The sequence below is a fragment of the Aquarana catesbeiana genome, linkage group LG07 (assembly GCF_042186555.1).
Source record: "Aquarana catesbeiana isolate 2022-GZ linkage group LG07, ASM4218655v1, whole genome shotgun sequence".
In the NCBI taxonomy this organism is placed as follows: Eukaryota; Metazoa; Chordata; class Amphibia; order Anura; family Ranidae; genus Aquarana; species Aquarana catesbeiana.
In genome coordinates, this window is record NC_133330.1 from 69,948,597 (window position 1) to 69,968,920 (window position 20,324).

At 41.7% G+C, this 20,324-nt stretch overlaps 1 protein-coding gene across 1 annotated transcript in view; it reads left to right on the forward strand.

The window, feature by feature from the left end:
• TKT (transketolase) overlaps nucleotides 1-20,324 on the forward strand; it is an 81,746-nt gene that overhangs the window by 35,877 nt on the left and 25,545 nt on the right. The window contains exons 4-6 of the mRNA XM_073592309.1: nucleotides 7,051-7,148; nucleotides 15,373-15,564; nucleotides 18,836-18,954. Of these exons, the coding sequence (XP_073448410.1) occupies nucleotides 7,051-7,148; nucleotides 15,373-15,564; nucleotides 18,836-18,954 (409 nt within the window). The remainder of the gene's footprint in view (nucleotides 1-7,050; nucleotides 7,149-15,372; nucleotides 15,565-18,835; nucleotides 18,955-20,324) is intronic.

Below are 20,324 nucleotides of genomic sequence, written 5' to 3' on the forward strand. Positions count from 1 at the left end.
CAATACCTTTTAAGTGCTAAGAAAAGTGTCTGTTTATTAATCTTTTGATTGGCCTTCTTATGTGGACTTGACAGATAGGGGTTGATTTACTAAAGGCAAAAAGACTATGCACTTTGCAAAGTGCAGTTGCTCCAGAGCTTAGTAAATGAGCAAAAGCTCTGCTAACTTCCATCATACAATCATGTGCAAGTAAAAATGCTGTTTTTCCTTTTTCTTGGCATGTGATTGGCATTTACTAAGCTCTGGAGCAACTGCACTTTGCAAAGTGCACAGTCTATTTGCCTTTAGCAAATCAACCCCTCAGACTGAAGTAGCACATGGACTATGAAGACTTTCAATAAAAAGAGAGAAGGATTGTTAAGGTTCTCTCCTAAAAAGTCCAATATTCACTTAGGCATCATAGTATTTCTCAAAATTGAAGATCAAATGGGATATTTTTCTTTGAGGGCTCATTTACATGTGTGAAATTGACTACAGCATCTCTGAAAAGTGATCCATGCTTGGATTGCTTTTCAGAACTGTTTGAGAGGTGGTGGGAGGGCATATCACCATACCCTGGTGATTTTGGCCTGATAACATGCACACAAGTTGACACAAAGGGGTTTGTGTGGCTATTAAAGGTAACCATCCTCACCTGTGATCTGTTTGCTTGTAATTAGTGTGTGTGTATAAAAGGTCAATGAGTTTCTAGACTCCTGACAGACCCTTGCATCTTTCATCCAGTGCTGCACTGACATTTCTGGATTCTAAGTCATGGGGAAAGCCAAAGAATTATCAAAGGATCTGCGGGAAAAGGTAGTTGAACTGTATAAAACAGGAAAGGGATATAAAAAGATATCCAAGGAATTGAAAATGCCAATCAGCAGTGTTCAAACTCTAATCAAGAAGTGGAAAATGAGGGGTTCTGTTGAAACCAAACCAAAATTCAGCCAAAACTGCCAGGAAAATTGTCCTATATAATTTTATAGGTGAAACAGTGTCACTCCAGTCGGCAAGGATTATTTTTTGTCCACAGCAATGTGGTTCTTGACACCGCCATCTCCAGCACTAGCACTCTGCTCACTGCAGGTGTTCTATCAGAAAGCTGCTACCCATCAGGAAGTGCAACCGAAGTGATGTTCTGTCACGGCCATCTTGGTACACCCGCACTCGTCCTCAGTAAGCCTACAATCAGAAGGCGGCAAGTGGACATCTTTTTACACCCACCGGAGTCTTGCATTTCACACTTATTTTTACCAGTAAACTGAGCTTATATCGTGAAATATAGTCTTTTCAAATCCGTCAAGCTCTTTTGATGCTCAATCTTAAAAGCAGCAGTCTTCTGTCAGATTAGCAAACCTGTGAGATCAGCAGGCATGCCGCTGCTTTTAAAATTCAACATCAAAACACTGTACTTCACAATATAAGGTCCGTTTACTGGTAAAAATAAGTGTGACATGCAATGTGGGTGTAAAAAGATGTCCGCTTGCGGCCTTCTGACTGTAGGCTTACTGCAGGCGAGTGTGGGTGTACCAAGATGGCTGTGCTGGAATGTCACTTCAGTTACATATTCTGATGGGTAGCGGCTTTCTGACAGGACACAGGCCTTGTTCTAAAAACAAAAGACAACTTTGTGTGCCATCATCTGTGTTTACAAGTGACAGCGTGCCTCCTACACAGAGGACTGGGTTAGTAGTAACATTTTTTTTTGCTTTCAGTGACCCACCAACACAGGGACAATTTACCATTGTTAGTCCCAATTTTAAACCTTTTGTACACAAATATCTGATAATCGTATGAAAAATTCCGCTTTCGAAACGATTGTACGGTAATCTGACCATTAGTACAGAGCTTTCGAGAGCCCATCACGACAGTTTATCCGATATTGTCTGATCGGACAAGTACGAAAATTTTTCTTGTACGATAACAGATCACACGCTTTTTGTTTAACCAGTACAGTTGTTGTTCAAATATACAAATACACTGCAACACATTACATCACTTCCGATTTTTTATTCTGTCATACGAGAATTTTGGTAAGTTTAGTAAACTCTTCATTTTCAATATGAGATTAGCATGCACAAAAAAAAAAAAAATGAACGATCATTTGTCCGATAATCTCAGCTACTAAATATCATTTGCTAATGAAAACGGAACATTGCTATGTGATCAGTGATCAAGCTATATGTCCATATTACTGTGCAATTATACTGGTGAACACCCAGCTGGATGGAATTTCACCTTTTAAGTAGGACCTTAAAATTATAAAGATCAAAACAACTGTTCCCTTTAAATCAGGATGAATCAATCATCTCTTGCTTTTCATAGTATAACACAGACTTCAAGTTAAAAGGTGTGAACTGTCTTCCAAAAAGAAGGTTTTAATAAAATTTGATCTTAAAATTATATTAAAGTAGTTATACGTACCTGTCTGTGGAACGATACTACATGGAGTGGTCTCTTATCTCATCTTCTGGAGTCCCCCATTGGCGCTGTCCGCTCCTCCTCTCTTCTGAGGGCCCCCTCAGCAAGTTGGCTGCTAAAGGGGCACCGGTAAGTGTGCCTCCATAGACACACACAGTGCAGCTCGGCCATGCCCCCTGCTCCCTCCTCACAGTATTTGACTGACAGCAACAGCAGCCTATGACTCCTGCTGCCACCTGCATCTCCTGTAATACCAGGAAGAGAGAGCAGCAGTGCTGCAGCCGGGGACAGTGCTGGATTGGTGAGAGGCGACAAGTAAGTGTTTAGGGGGAGAGGGGGCAGAACAGCGGATGTTTTTTAAGACAAAAAAGATTTTGACTTTAGAACCACTATAAAACTGAATTCCAGTTATTGATATTTTTACACAGGTACATTGGTCTATCATGGACGAATGTAAGTATGTATGTGCCATACCTGGCTGATTGCCGTAGAAGCTGGGAATCACTGTAGTAGGCATTGCTACTACAGCTATTGCCACTAACTTCTAGGTCCCGTACAGAGTGGCTGCTCTGCTGCTTGGTGAACACAAGAGGTTGTTCGCTGGGCATGGCTGTCATTCAGAGAACACTTTGCATTTTCTCAATGACCCATTTTCTTAAGCACAGGACCTGCAAGCTAGTGGGGATCACTGTGATTTCCAGCTTCCATGGGATCCCACAGGTATTGCACATACATACTTATATTGGTCCAAGCTGGAATTCAGCTTCAAGCTTTACTGAGAGCACTATAGATGCGTTTGTGCTTATAACCGCTTTGAGGATTAGTCCATCGTTGGGTCTGTTCACCACACGCCATTCCCTTAAATTCTTTTTTATACTGATCAATGCAAGATATGATTGATCACCCTGGTTAAGGAAAACACTTTATTTGACCTTTATTATTTCAAGGTCCTATTAGAAAGGTAAACATGGTGTTCATCAATGCATTGCGTTTTCCAGTTCAGTTTCACGCATCACATAAGTGGCTTACAGAATCATTTAGGCACGACGGGTGGCTTTATTAAGCACATATGATATATTTCTATGATGCAGGGAGGAGCAACAAGACACTGCTAGTCCTGGATTCCTGAGGATTTGCACGCTATTTTATTCCACTAGAGTCCATGGCAATGGTTGGCTGGGGGTGCTTGTTGGTAACTATATACAGTGATGTGAAAAAGTATTTGCCCCCTTCCTGATTTTTTTTTTTGCATATTTCTCACACTTAAATGATTCACATCAAACAAATTTTAATATTACACAAAGACAATCTGAGTAAATCCAAGATGAAGTTTTTAAATTATTATTTCATTTATTAAGAGAAAAAAGCTGTTCAAAATTGCCTGGCCCTATGTGAAAAAGTTATTCCCCCCCCCCCCCCATGCTGAATCATGAATGAACTGTGATTAACCACAATTTTTTGGAAAGCTGAGTTAAATTTCACTTGCCACACTCAGGCCTGATTACTGTCAGACCTGTTGAATCAAGTAATCACATGAATAGAAGCTGTCTGACAAAGTCTGACTACGCTAACAGATCACAAAAAGCCACACATCATGCCGCAATCTAAAAAAATTAAAGAACAGATTAGAAACAAAGTAAACAAGGTAGTGTACATTAGATAATTAAATAAATTTTGCGCAATATTATTGGATAATGTGTTGATTTGTATAAAGACTGTGTGAATATAAACAAAATATAGCTATTAAGATAGTGGTTGCTAAAGTTATTGCTGCAAGGATCAACGATCTCTATATTGCAGCAAATAACTATCGCCGCTATCTTCTGATAGGGTGATAATAATAACTCTAAAATATCCGTGAATAATAGTAAATATGAATGGCTGCAGTAGTGATATAATACATATCTAAAATAGCCGTGAATAAAAAACAAATCCTTCTGCAGTCATTAAAAAACAGTGATATGTGCAACCAATGCAATAAATAATATCATATAGCAGTAGACATAGAGAAAAGTGAACATTAAGATTGTGCAATGACAGTACGTTCAGTGTTATATTGAAGTGCAAGTGATAAAAATATAAATATAAAGTTCTTGAAGGAGATAAGTGGGTAAATAGTCTATAAGTATTCCTTCTATTCAATTCTGGCATATGAAGTATAATGGGTAAATATCCCTGCTGGTGGTGTCTCCTAGTGTGGTCTCACAGAACCCTCACCTTCAGTTTGCAGTAAACAGGCATTCAGTGATTGTGGCTTTAGGCTGTAGCAGTAGTCACTGGGAACCTCGCTTTCTTTATTACTATTTCTCCATCGTTTCTTCTAAGTGGCTCCACTCTAGTTTTCTCAGCAATGGGGGAGATAAACAAATAAGGGAGGGGGAGAAAAGAAGGCTCCACTAGTGTGATATAGTTTTAAAATTGGAGGGGGGGTATTTATTTTAGGTAGTGCTCTTACATTTAATTCATTAAAAACAGGCAGAGTAAATGAAAAACAGTCTGGCGTTCTCAGCGCCCTCTCACTTGTGCTTCAGATCGTGTGTGCCGCCCCAGCCAATCCCTACGCGTTACGACACCGTCGCGTGTCTTCATCTGGGGAACCGGATTGGCTATTGTGTGTTGGCTTATATATTATAGAACCGGAAGTTCTAAAACCGCCATCTTACTTGTGGTTTGTATTCATTTCTCCCGGCGGCCATTTTTCATGAGTTTAGGGAAGTTAAATATCCTCCATTTTATTGAGGATATATGTTAATGTTCCTCTATCTTATGAACATCTATGTGGGCAGCCATTTTTTTGGTGGCAAATTACTTTAGTGATATAGCATATTTGGCTTCTGTGTATCATGAACGATGTTATATTACGGGAATTTGGAAAAGAATTACACCAAATTCCCATACAATAGATTGTAGTGGTGTCTTAAACAGCACATAGATATTGGGGATATGTGTAAAGGTATAAATATATGTTGCAACGTCTCCGGATTTAATAATATATCATAGATATGGTTTAGGGGTTCCTTTCTTTTGCAATGTGTTCTTGTGTATAGATGAAGCAGGTATAAGAGTGCTCTGGTAAATCAACCAGCCAATCTTTTTTTATTCCATACACTATAATTAAACAATTGTAGGTCAATAAATTGTTAAAACGATTATAATCAGATAAAGACTTGATCTGATTATAATCGTTTTAACAATTTATTGACCTACCTTTAAAGAAAGGAACCCCTAAACCATATCTATGATATATTATTAAATCCGGAGACGTTGCAACATATATAATATAAATTACTTCAAGAGCATGATGACAACTCATCCAGGAGGTCATAAAAGAACCCAGAACAACAACAGAAGAACTGCAGGCCTCACTTGCCTCAGGTAAGATCAGTGTTCATGATTCAACAATAAGCAAGAGACTGGGCAAAAATGGCATCCATGGGAGAGTTCCAAGGCTAAAGCCACTGCTGACCAAAAAGAATACTAAGGCTCATCTCACATTTACCAAAAACATCTTGATTATCCCCAAGACTTTTAGGCAAATATTCTGTGGACTGATGAGACAAGCGTGATGGGCTGGGGCTGCTTTGCAGCTTTAGGTCCTGGACGACTTACCATAATTGACGCAACCATGAATTCTGAGCTCTACCAGAAAATCCTAAAGGAGAATGTCCAGCCATCAGTTCATGACCTCAAGCTCAAGTGCACTTGGGTTATGCAGCAGGACAATGATCCGAAACACAAGAGCAAGTCCACCTCCTAATGGTTCAAACAAAGCAAAACTTAGGTTTTGGAGTGACCTAATTAAAGCCCGGACTTAAATCCAATTGAGATGCTGTATCATGACCTTACAAAGGTCGTTCATGCTGGAAAACCCTCCAATGTGGCTGAATTAAAACAATTCTGCAAAGAAGAATGGGCCAAAATTGCTCTACAGAAATGTGAAAGACTCACTGCCAGTTATCGCAAACGCTTGATTGCAGTTGTTGCCGCCAAGGGTGGCACAACCAGTTATTAGATTACATAAAGCCAGGCAGGTTTGGACAGCTTTTTTGCCTTAATGAATAAAACCATCATTTAAAAACTGCATTTTGTATTTACTCGGGTTATCTTTGTGTAAGAATAAAATTTGTTTGATGATCTGAGTCATTTAAGTGTGACAAATATGCAAAAAAAAAAAAAAATCAGAAAGGGGCATATACTTTTTCACAGCATTGTACATGAGACTGTTGCCCAATTTGTCTGCTTGTCATCTGTGACACCTGCCCCCCTCAAACACTTCCCATGACTAAGGCTGGGTTCACACTATTGGGAATTGGATGTGGGTTCCCTGCATCCAATTCGCAATAGCAGGAGATTTTGACTGGCTCTCTATGGAGCTGGATCACACATCTCCGCTGCGGCTCCGGCGCGAATTTGCACAGGAGCCCTGTGCATCTTTTGGTCCATTTCAGGTCCAAATTCAGCCAAAAATTAGGGCTGAAGTCAGACCTGAAACGGTGAACGGGATGCACTGGACCCCTGCTGTGAGCCGCACAAGAAGATAGTGTGAACCCAGCCTAAAACTAAAAGTGAGCTTTTAATGGGAGATGAAATTGTACCAAATGTCAATGAATATACTTTCATACTAATCCATGCTTGTTTTTGTTTCAGAGGCAAGAATTTACAGATGTAGCCACAGGATCACTGGGACAGGGGCTGGGGGCTGCTGCTGGCATGGCTTACACCGGAAAAAACTTTGACAAAGCCAGGTAATGGCACAGGAAAAATGCATTTCAGCAAGTGAGCAATCGTGTCTGAGCTACTGAAGGCCAAGGGAATTATTTTGCGACGGACGTAACATATTCCCTGCAGTGAGATGGGGTTTCTGCCCTTCTGTTTTGTGTTCTGGTTCTATCTTGAGTGATGACAACTGTCTACAAGAGCATTTCTCTCCCTTTTGAGAGATTTTCTCTTGTGCCCTGTTGTGTCCACAGAACAAAAAGTGAAGCGAAATCCCCCCCAAAAAAGGTTGCTCCATCCAAATTAAGAAGAATGGTGTGGCCTATACTTTAACACAGACATTTGTTTTCCATCATGTGTTGTGCATTATTTTCATCTAGGTGTATTCCTTGTATCCTTCTGCCTTTAATTAGCATGACGTAGCCTGAATATGTCATTATTGCAAAAAGATCAAAGATGTTGTTCAGTCTTCCTCTGTTCCTTGCATCTGAGCTACAAAGTAAATAGAGGAAGATGAAACTTCTACTGAATGGTACTGAATATCTTGGTGAAAGGCCTACTGAAAAGGCAACTCCAGCAAACACTTTTAGGTAGAGTCAGATGTAGCACATGTACCAGAGACATTGCTAGGATTGTGAAAGACCTAGGGCACCCCTGGGGTACCCTGAAGGAAGTGACGATGCAGTGCGCCTAGAGCACAAATAGAAATGGTGGGTGGGGTCAATATTTGCTAATAGTGTGAGGGGCCTAAATATGCCACAGTCCTTGCACCCACACAAAATAAAAAGTATGTAATGTACGCATAGCTCCCAACTGTCCCTGATTTCGAGGGACTGTCCCTGATTTGAAGCAATGTCCCTCTGTCCCTCATTCCTCCTCATTTGTCCCTCATTTTGGTCTGACCTATATAGTTGTATATAAAATGCACTTTTTATCTATCAAAAAGTGTTTTTCAGCACTAAACCTTTCATCTGATTTCTAAATTGCTGCATTTGCAAATTCCAATAGCCAATATAAAGGTAGTAGTGGTAAAAAAAAAAAGCACTTAACCAATCTTGTTTTTTTGTACAATTCTCCTTTAAGGGGGCTTGGCAAGGGGTGTGTCCTATGTCTGCATACTTTTGCTGATAGGTGTCCCTCATTCCCATCTCAAAAAGTTGGGAGGTATGAATGTACGTATATTATAGAGTGCATAGTTCAGGAGTATGTAATGTAACTTACAGTGTGCAGGAGCCAGGAGAATATATCATACAGTATTTAGAGGTCCGTAGTATGTAACACAGAGAATGCAGGGGTTGAGGGTAGGTGTCAGGAGTATGTAATGCAAAAGGTGCAAGAGTCAGGAGTATGTAATGTACAGAGTACAGGAATCAGGAGTATGTAATGTAAAGGTCGCAGGAGTCAGGAGTATGTATCCCTACCCCAAGCACAAATCCCCCACCCCCTGTACCTCCTCATGCAAAAACCCTTGCCCCAGCACAATTTCATATGACACATCAGAGCCCAGGAGTCACCTTACCTCTGCACTGTCACTCTGATCTGATATGTGATGGGAAGCGGGGTACTTTGCTGGTATGTGGGAGACCCTGCATAATGTTGGTTGACATAATCCACAACTGTGCAGGGACTCCCAAATAGCAGGAAAATGCAGGGCATCACTGAGCCGAGGCCAACTCCAACCCCCGCGTGCGGGAGATGGATGGGAAGGCGGCGATCCCCCTTAGGACTCCCTGGTCAATCGAGTCCCGCTTCCTGATTGGCCGGGAGGAGAATCAGGAAGACAATAGCGAATATTAATTTGCTATTGTCACACAATTGGGTGGGCTCAGGGCGCAGCGCTCTGCGCCCCTAGCCCGCCCTTTTTTGATGTCAATTAGAGCCTCAGGCTCTAATCATGTGCTTCTAAAAAAAAAAAACCCCAGTTGAGATCCATGCGTCTGGCGCCCTGCATGGAGAGTAGGGGCCAGGTGCATGGATAAGAGGAGCTTATGGAAGGGCTGCCGTTGTTTTGTACACCTCTCAAGAACAGGCAGTCCTGACACAAGCAGCAGGATGAGTTTTGGGAGCAGTTGTGCAGATATAATTATTATTATTATTATACAGGTTTTATATAGCGCCAACAGTTTGCGCAGCACTTTACAACATGAGGGCAGACATTACAGTTACATTACAATTTGGTACAAGAGGAATCAGAGGGCCCTGCTCGTTAGAGCTTACAATCTAAAATGGAAGGGTCAATTGATACAAAAGGTAATAGCTGTGGGGGGATGAGCTGATGGAGGAAGTAAAACAGTGTTAGTTAGAAACAGGATAGGCTTCTTTGAAGAGAAGGTTTTTCAGGGATCGCCTAAAGATGGATAGATTAGGGGACAGTCGGACAGATTGGGGTAGGGAGTTCCAAAGGATGGGAGAAGCTCTGGAGAAATCTTGGATTTGGGAGGAGGTAACGATGGAGCTAGAGAGCAGGAGGTCTTGGGAGGAACGAAGAGAGCGGCTTGGTTGGTATTTTGGGACTAGGTTAGTGATGTAGCTGGGGGCAGAGTTATGGATGGCTTTGTAAATTATTGTTAGTACTTTGAATTTTATTTGTTGGGTGAGTGGAAGCCAGTGGAGGGATTGGCAGAGAGGGGTGGAGGACACTGAATGGTTGGTAAGGTGGATGAGTCTTGCAGCGGCATTCATTATGGGCTGAAGGGGGGATAGTCTATGTAAAGGTAATCCAATGAGGAGGGAGTTGCAGTAGTCGAGGCGAGAGATAACCAGGCAGTGAATTAGAAGCTTGGTGGAGCCATTAATTAAAAAGGGGCGTATTCTGGAAATGTTGCTGAGGCTATGGCGGCATGATTTGGACAGGGATTGTATGTGGGCCTGAAAGGACAGTTCAGAGTCTAAGGTTACCCCTAGCACCCTGGCATGTGGGGAGGGACTGATAGAAAATACGAAGATATAGAAGACATAAAAATGCCTTCAAAAGTGGGTGTCTGTCTGAATGAGTGGGCATTCCTAGGCAGGCTGCCCTAGGTAACACCCACATGGGATGACCAGCCTCCATAACTGAAAGAACTGAAACATAATGAATAAGGGGGCTCAACAGGCACAGTAAGCCCCGTTTCACACAGGGGCGGCACGACTTGCAGGTCGCCTCACCGAGGCGACCTGCACACGACTTCTACGGCGACTTGCAAAACGACTTCTGTATAGAAGTCTATGCAAGTCGCCTCAAGTCGCCCCCAAATTAGTACAGGAACCTTTTTCTAAGTCGGAGCGACTTGCGTCGCTCCTATTAGAACGGTTCCATTGTACAGAACGGGAAGCGACTTGTCAGGCGGCTAGGTCGCCTGACAAGTCGCCCCTGTGTGAACCGGCACTAAGGCAGGAGAGGAAATGGCTAGATGATGCTGGTTGTCCTCCAGCCAGGAAAAAAAAGCAGGCTCCATCCAACTGGCACACTGTGAGAAGCTCACAACAACCAGTGCAATCAGGGTAAGCAATTTCATTACAGGAGAGGAATCTGTACAACTGTGCAAGTCTGAAGGTAAAGGTTTAAATAGAACTTTTGTGGATCACATGCAGCCAGGCCTCTGGTGATACTTATGGAATTTTACATAACTGGTATCTCTGACGTCTTTACAAATGAACATTCACAGCAAAATGGCCCATAATTAAGGCGTGACAGATAAAGGCGGGAGAAAGGCATGTCTGAGGTGTTTGTTACGGAGTGTCTGTTTGAGCTGAGTATTGCTGGCGGTCCTTCCCGCTTTTTTATTACCTCACCTGAACTTTTCCTGGGAGTTGCATTGTAAGGAGGAGGTGTGTGTTCTCATGGAATCCTTTCTTAAAGCCCCATACACAGTATTAGATTTTCTGCAGATTTTTGTCTTCAGATTTACCAAAACCATATAATATGAGGTCAAACCTTAAGAGTTTAAATTTGTATGCAATCAGGCAGGCCCTTGCACTACATGGTTTTGATAAATCTGAAGACAAAAATCTGCAGAAAAGCTAATAGTGTGTATGAGGGTTAAGACTCGTACAAATTGGGTTTTGCTTTCTGATTGGCCGGGAGGAGAATCAGGAAGATAATAGCAAATATTAATTTGCTATTGTCACACAATTGGGTGGGCTCGGGTGCATTGCTCTGCGCCCCGAGCCCACCCTTTTTTGATGCCAATTAGAGTCTCAGGCTCTAATCATGTGCATCTAAAAAGAAAAAAAAAAAACCCCAGTTGAGATCCATGCGTCAAGCAGCAGGAAGGGTTTTGAGAGCAGTTGTGCAGATATAAAAATGCCTTCAAACGTGGGTGTCTGAATGAGTGGGCATTCCTAGGCAGGCTGTCCTAGGTAACACCCACATGGGATGACCAGCCTCTGTAATTGAAAGAACTGAAACATAATGAATAAGGGGGCTCAACAGGCACAGTAAGGCAGGAGAGGAAATGGCTAGATGATGCTGGATGTCCTCCAGCCAGGAAAAAAAAAGCAGGCTCCATCCAACTGGCACACTGTGAGAAGCTCACAACAACCAGTGCAATCAGGGTAAGCAATTTCATGAAAGGAGAGGAATCTATACAATTGTGCAAGTCTGAAGGTAAGACTGTCTCTATGCTAGGGGGTTCTCGGCTGTTGATTGGATAGATTGATAGCAGCACAGCCATTGGCTTCCGCTGCTGTCAATCAAATACAATGATGCGGGCGCCATGGGGCAGGGCCGAGCCCTGCATTCGGCGTCTATGGAGGTCTAAGGTAACCCCCTGGGAGAGCGCTTCTCCCGGGGGGTTATCTGATGCGGGGAGCAGCAGAGAGAGACGCCGAGAGACCCCAGAAAAACGAGCTGCACAGTGGAGGTAAATATGATATGTTTGTTATTTAAGTAAAAAAAAAAAAATGAACGTTTAGTGTCACTTTAAGGCGTGACAGATAAGGGCGGGAGAAAGGCATGTCTGTGGTGTTTGTTAAGGAGTGTCTGTTTGAGCTGAGTATTGTTGGCGGTGTTTGATGTCCTTCCCGCCTTTTCATTACCTCAGCTGAACTTTTCCTGGGAGTTGCATTGTAAGGAGGAGGTGTGTGTTCCCCATACACACTATTAGATTTTATGCAGATTTTTGTCTTCAGATTTACCAAAGCCATATAATATGATGTCAAACCTTAAAGCCTCGTATACACGATCGGATTTTCCGACGAGAAATGTGTGATGTCAGGCTGTTGGCGGAAAATCCAACAGTGTGTACGCACCATCAGACAATTGTCAGATTTTCCGCGGACAAATGTTGGATGGCAGGTTTTAAACTTTTCCGCGGACAAATGTCTGTTGTTGGATTTTCCGAGCGTGTGTACACAAGTCCTTCGGACAAAAGTCCAAAGTACAAACACGCATGCTCGGAAGCAAGGACGAGCCGGAAATGGTCGGTCTTGTAAACTAGCGTTCGTAATGGAGAATTAACATTCGTGACGTGGCAAATTCTGAAATCTCAAAATATAGCGCATGTTCTCTTCTTCTTTAATGGGATAATAATGAAGCTGCTTTGCTGGTGATACTGATGGAGTTATTGCAAACTAATTTTCAAAGGCTTTTTTTTTTCTAGTGATATCAAGAATAATATTATGGGTTTTTTTTGGGCAAGTTATCACAACACCATTATCCCGTAGTTTTTAAGATCAAAGATACAACTATGTTGGTGTCCCTTGTCAGTTTTACATTGTATTTTTTTAAATGTAACTGCCTACTCCCAAACTGTCATTTGAAGTAAAACACATAGCCAAGTATTATTCTCCACAATTTTTTTATTGTGTATTAAAAAAATAAAACAAATAAAATTAGACATGCTATCTAAAGCAATAACTCCAGGGCCAAAAATAAATAACACATTATATCCTCTGATTCTACAACGTATCTGGTTGACGAACGGCTGTTCAGAAACAAACTGAAAAGCGCAAACTGAAAAGCGTGAAATGAAAAGTGCGAAATGAAAAATGCGAAATGAAAAGTGCGAATCAACACTCACCAAACTTCTACTAACACCAAATTAGCAGAAGGAGCCCAAAGGGTGGCGCTAAAGAGCTGAAAAACAACATAGTACGTCAGTACATTTGTTGGCCGACAATTCCTTGCCGTTTGTATGCAAGACAAGTTTGGGCCACAGTTTTGTTGGCCAACAATTCAATCGTGTGTATGAGGCTTAATGCTTCGTACACACGATCAGGCTTTCCGACAAGAAAACCGTGGAATTTTGTCCGAAGGGTGTTGACACAAACTTGTCTTGCATACACATGGTCACACAAATGTTGGCCAACAATTACGAATGTAGTGACGTAATAGATGTATTACGTGATTTTTCAGCTCTTTAGCGCCACCCTTTGGGCTCCTTCTGCTAATTTCGTGTTAGTAGAAGTTTGGTGAGTGTTGATTTGCGCTTTTCTTTTTGCGTTTTTCATTTAGCGATGTTCAGTTCGCGCTTTTCAGTTCATTTCAGAAGGGCCATTCGTCAACCAGTCATGTTGCGGAATCGGAGGAGTTAACATGTTATTTATTATTGGCCTTGGAGTTATTGCTTTGACATAATTTTTTTGGTTGAATAATGATTTGATTTGGTATACTTTCTATATTTTGCAGATAGCATGTCTAATTGTATTTTTTTATTTTTTTAATGCACGATAAAAAAATTGTGTAGAATAATTCTTCGCTATGTGTTTTACTTCAAGTCACATTTTAGGAAATACAATGTAAAACTGACAAGGGACACCAACATAGTTGTATCTTTGATCTTAAAAACTACGGGATAATGATGTTGTGGTAACTTGCACAAATAAAAAAATTTAAAAAAACATAATAATATTATTTTTGATATCACTAGAAAAAAAAGCCTTTGAAAATTTGTTTGCAATAACATCAGTATCACCAGCAAAGCAGTTTCATTATTATCCCATTAAAGAAGAAGAGAATTGGAGATTTCATAATTTGCCACGTCACGAATGTTAATTCTCCATTACAAACGCTATTTTACAAGACCGACCGCTTCTGCTTCCGAGCATGTGTGTTTGTTCTTTGGATTTTTGTCCAACGGACTTGTGTACACACGCTCGGAAAATCTGACAACACGCATTTGTTGCCGGAAAATTTGAAGACATGCTAGCCAACATTTGTTGGCGGAAAGTCCGACAACAAATGTCAGATGGAGCATACACACGGTCGGATTTTCTGCTAACAGCCTGACATCCAACATTTCCCGTCGGAAAATCCGATCGTGTGTACGGGGCTTTAGAGTTTCAATTTGTATGCAATCAGGCAGGCCCTTGCACTACATGGTTTTTGTAAATCTGAAGACTAAAATCTGCAGAAAATCTAATAGTGTGCATGGGGCTTAAGCCTCGTACACACGATTGGATTGTTGGCCAATAGAGCGTCAGACTTTTGTCAAAAGGGCGTGTGCCTGGATCTTGTCTTGCATACTAACAGCACACAATTGTCAGTCAACAAACACGAACGTAGTGACGTACTACGTGGAATTTCAGCTCTTGAGCTCCACCCTTTGGGCACCTTCTGCTAATGTCGTGTTTGGTGAGCATTGATTCCGAGCATGCGTGTTTGTACTTTGGGCTTTGGTGTGACGGATTTGTGTACAGACGATACGAAAATCTGACAACAGACCGTTGTCCGCCGAAAATTTACTAGCCTGCCATCCAACATTTGTTGGCCGAGAGCTGAAATTCCTCGTAGTACGTCACTACGTTCGTGTTTGTTGCCCGACAATTGTGTACCGTGTGTATGCAAGACAAGTTCCTGGCACACGCCCTTTGGACAAAAGTCTGACGCTTTGTTGGCCAACAATCTGGTCATGTGTACCAGGCTTAAAGCCTGGTACACTCGATCGGATTGTTGGCCAACAGAGTGTCAGACCTTTGTCAAAAGGGCGTGTGCCTGGATCTTGTCTTGCACAGTAACGGCTATTTTTTTTCCCATGAAAGTGGGGTTACCCTTTAAGGGTTTAGGTTGCCATCCTCTGGATCAACTGTGGTTAGAGGGTTCTGTATAGGGAGGTTTTCAATTTATTTATAATTTTTTTTCCTATTGGTTGTACTAGATTAACTTTTTCAGCCTAAGAAAAATTTTATTATGAAAAATCTCTCCAATGGGGACAGATGAAAACAATACATTTTATTTTATTGACGAAATACACTTATCTATTATAAAACAGAGTTTTTTGAAAAATAACATTCTGAACAATAAAAAGAATATTTTTCTTGTATTGTTTTCAGCTACCGAGTATACTGTTTGCTTGGAGATGGAGAGACTTCAGAAGGTTCTGTTTGGGAAGCCATGAACTTTGCTGGTCTTTACAAGCTGGACAACCTTACCGCCATCATCGATGTTAACCGCCTTGGACAGAGTGATCCTGCCCCTCTACAGCACAAAGTAGAGATCTACCAGAAACGCTGTGAGGCCTTTGGGTAGGTGATGTTTAGATAAGAAATGCCCCAGTTCCAATGGCTAGAAATTCTCCAGGATATCCAATAAATAGACCCAAAAAGTGAATATGCTCTTGTACATTCAGTATCACTTTCACTCCTTAAAGAGGAATGTCCAGCCTCCCCACCAAAAATTAAAAGTCAGCAGCTACAAATACTGCAGCTACTGACTTTTAATATATGGACACTTACCTGTCCAGGGAGCTCGCAATTTCGGCACCCGATCTTCGGATCAGCTGTCAGGTGCAGCCGCTACCATTGCTGTTAAGGGAACCCGGTAGTGAAGCCTTTCGGCTTCACAATCAGTTCCCTACTGCGCATGCTCGAAGCGCGCTGTGCTTTCTTATTGGTCCGGCGGCAGAGGCAAGAGGAGGGGGCCAAGCTTCCGAGAGACAGCGCTGCGGCCCCGTTTTCCTGAAGTGGGGAACGGTACCTGTCAAAACCAGATATCTGTTCCCCCCTCCCCCCTGAATGTGGCACCGGAGGGGGGGGGGATTGATAAGCTGAAGTTCCACTTTTAGGTGGAACTCTGCTTTTAATCTACATGCAGCTCTCTTTTTATAAGGGTTTTTTTTTTTTTTAATAAAACCTAGCTAGTGTGATGTAGAATTATAGCTGATCTTGCTTAAAAGAAATGTTATAGAGGAACAAGCACTTACCGAATCTACTGGAGAAGGTGTGAGATATTACTTTATTTACAATATATACAGTATGTAGTTTTGTACAGTAAATATGTTACATTGGTGCATCTACTTAAAGGAGGGAATTATTTAAAACTGGAGCAGACAGAATTTGGAGCAGCTGCGTATAGCAGCCAATCAGCTTCTATCTTTTATTGTAAACCCTGTCTGTTCCAGGCATAGTAAATTCCTCTAAGCCTGGGTTCACACTAGATGCCGTGTGAATTCACAGCGAGTTCGCTGCGTATCCAGCACCGCATCTAAATCGCAACCTGTCCATACAAACCAATTGTTGAGTGTATGTTGAGTTAACGACACCCTGAAATTGGTTTGCAAAACAGATTGCATGAGTGTAAACACGCAATCCGATTCTGGTGCGGACAAAATAAGGGTCCTGCACCAGTTTGGTGTGAATGTGGTGCGATTTGAGCCATACAACTCCATGGCTCAAATCGCACCCCAGGGACACCGCATGTAATATGCACAGGAATGTGCTAAGATTCCTGTGCAAATTACATGCGGTGTCTTGCACCGCAGCAGTGTGAACCCAGACTAAAGCTGGATACACACTATACAATTTTCTTTACATTTTTTTCCTTTAGATTTACCAAAACCATATAATATGAGGTCGAACTTTAACACTTTCAATTTGTATGCAATCTGGCAGGCCCTTGTACTACATGGTTTTGGTAAATCTAAAGGAAATCTAACAACAAAAGTTGTATAGTGTGTATCCAGCTTAAAAGTGTTTTCTGTGAAGTGTGTTCCATGCAGGTGATTGAAGATTTATCTGGCATATTTTAAAGCCCATCTCATAAATTATATTTAAGTTAAAGCAGAGGTTCACACAAAAATTGAACCTCCGCTTTTCTGAACCCCCCCCCCTCCGGTGTCACATTTGGCACCTTTCAGGGGGGTGCAGATACCTGTCTAAGACAGGTATTTGCACCCACTTCCGGCATAGACTCCCACGGGAGTCTACGCCCCCTCCCGTCTCCACCGCGCTGTCTGCTGGGACACACATAGGTCCCAGAGACAGCGGGGACCAGTTAGGAAGCGCAGCGCGACTCGCGCATGCGCAGTAGGGAACCGGGAAGTGAAGCCGCAGCGCTTCACTTCCTGATTTCCTTACAGAGAATGGCGGCAGCAGCACCCGAGGACCGAGGGACGATTCGGTCTCGGGTGCCAACATCGCTGGACCCTGGGACAGGTAAGTGTCCATATTTTAAAAGTCAGCAGCTGCAGAATTTGTAGCTGCTGACTTTTACATTTTTTTTTTTCCGCGGGACTCCCTCTTTAAAGAGAACATGTCTTCAGACCATTCATTTTCACCAAAAAGCTTCCATTAGAATTATATTGGCACTTAATGTATTTTATATGTGTTATTTACCTGTAAAAGCCTCCCTTTTGTGTAGACATTGAAAAGCATTTCTACTGCTAGGGGCGCCATCTCGGATGTGATGTCAGCAGCTCCAGCAGACTCAGAGCTGTCAGTCAAGCAAGTCAGTCGCTCCTCCCACAGCAGCTACATAAAAGGTTATGGAGGGCAGTGAAGGGTGGGGTGGAGAAGCTGGGAAAGCACAGACACTTCCAGAAGAGGAGAAGACTATAATATGCAAGGGGTGGTTGTCCTAGGGAATTGACCTGGAAATATCAAAGTTTCAAAAGGCATAAGTAAATGCAAAATCATTTATGAAAAATAAACCACTGCAAGTAAGCTGTGAAGACACTTTTCTGTGCTTTTGCACTTTTTAAGTTGTTGACAGGGTCTCTTTACCTTCAGATTTTTTTTTTATGTGAAAAAGAACCTCTGCCGGGCTAATATTGCAGCCTGAAACTCCATTAGGGAAGTCGTTCACTTTCACCTCACAGGAAGTGAATGAAATCTTTCAACAAAATGAATCAAACGATTTTGACTTAAAGTGGAACTAAATCCATTGCTTTAATGGTTTCTCAAAACAGTTACTATCAAGGCATGCCATAAATGATAGCTGCTACAGTTGCTTGCGCTCTCTACCAGACTGTAAAGCCATCAGATGGCTGGTGTCATAACTGATCACATGTGCAGCACCATGGCAACTGCAAATTGAACAGAGGCTAAGATGGCAGCTTACTTGGCTGTAAAGTATATGAGGGTTTGGTTCCAATTTAAGTTGGATTTTACCCTAATACGAATTTTTGATTATAAAATGCAGATAGTAAAAGTGTAGTAGATTTCCAAAATCACTTGCTGAGGCGGATTAACCCTTCAAGCTGCATTGTTACTTACTCTGACTAGACTAAAATCCTGCTTACTTTTTCCTCTTCCATCTAGTGTCAGTACCTCTGTCCTTAGTGTCAGAGACTCCATATCAGCTTCTACTGGCAATTCTTCTCACATATCCAGTCAGTGGGCAGCAAGCAATAAAGATACATGGAGGAGGAAGTATTTGGCTTGGGCACTATTAAGTGACCTGGTCATAGGGTAGAAGAGCCCATGTTCTGCTGCGTCAATCCCCCTGATTTTTTTTTTTGTTCAGATTAAAATTCAGATTTTTTTTATTTGAGTTTTTGATGTTCTCTTTATGTTCTAGGTGGCACACTGTTGTTGTGGATGGTCACAGTGTGGAAGAACTGTGTAAGGCATTCACTGGTGTGAAGGGCCAGCCAACTGCAATCATTGCCAAAACCTTCAAAGGCAAAGGCATCACAGGTATGTATTTTTAAAGAAAACTTCCAATGCCAGAAAAAAATAGACTGTAGGTGTGTGCAAGGAAAGGTGATTAGATTGTGCCAGTTCAATCTACTTGCATAGTGCCAGTCCCATATCCTACTTGTTGCTGGCCATACATTATACAATTTTCTTATTTAATTTCCTTTAAATTTCCTTTAGATTTACCTTAAACTATGTAGTGCAAGGGCCTGCCTCAATTGCATACAAATGGAAAGTGATTAGATTTGACCTTGTATTATATGGTTTTGATAAATCTAAAGAAAAGTTGTACAAGAAAATTCATGGAACATTCATGGAATTGGATCACTGATCACATGATGACTTGCCTTAAACAGATCAAATATGGTAGATCATCCTTGTGCAATGACACAATCCATTCATCTCCCAAAATAGTCCTTATCCTTTGTTTTTTTATGAACGTGGAGGTGTTATTTTCTATTACCATTCCAAATTAAATCTGGAATAAGAATATTGGTAAGAACAAAAAATATGGACTTTAGAGGCACACCATAATTTTAAGTAGAAAAGTCAGAAAATGTATTAAACATGATTAAAAATGACATTGTTGGCATAAAAACTAAACTCAGTGTTTGATCTACACGACACTTGCAACGCCTAACACAACCAATTGTTACCACAGTACAAACAGATCAACACTGATTCGATTCAGGTGATAGTAGTTAAAGGAAAAGGCTGGTTGGTGGTTGAGGCGTGATGAGGAAACTCTGCAGGTTGCACGCCTTTAGGCGCTTCTTCAGGAGCTTGCAGTGATATAAAATGTAAAAAGCAATATGTATGGGCATGTCTGGCAGAAATGTCCACCAATCGACGGATCCGTATGTCTTAAACGATATATAACGCTCAATCTCCTTATAAAATACTTAGGATGAGGGTGGTCATCATGAACTCATTAGCCAGACTGAGGAAATTACAAGAATAGGCAATAATACCAAACACTTTTGAAGAGGGAGCCAATAATGGCTAGCCCTCTATAGAATCCACTTTTAAGTGTCGGAAGCTTATAAAGTACCAACAGGTATCAGGCTGATGCTGGCAAACATTGGTAGCAACCCGCATCAGTGTCTTCCAAGACAGAGTAAAACTGTCTCTGTCTTGGAATTACACGGGCGGTGGGTTGCTACCAATTTTTACCAGCATCAGCCTAATCCTGTTGGTACTTTATAGGCGTCCGACCTTTAAAAGTGGATTCATTATTGGCTCCCTCTTCACAAGTGTTTGGTATTATTGCCTATTCTTGTAATTTCCTCAGTCTGGCTAATGAGTTCATAATAACCACCCCCGTCCTAAGTATTTTATAAGGAGAATGAGTGTTATATATCGTTTAAGAC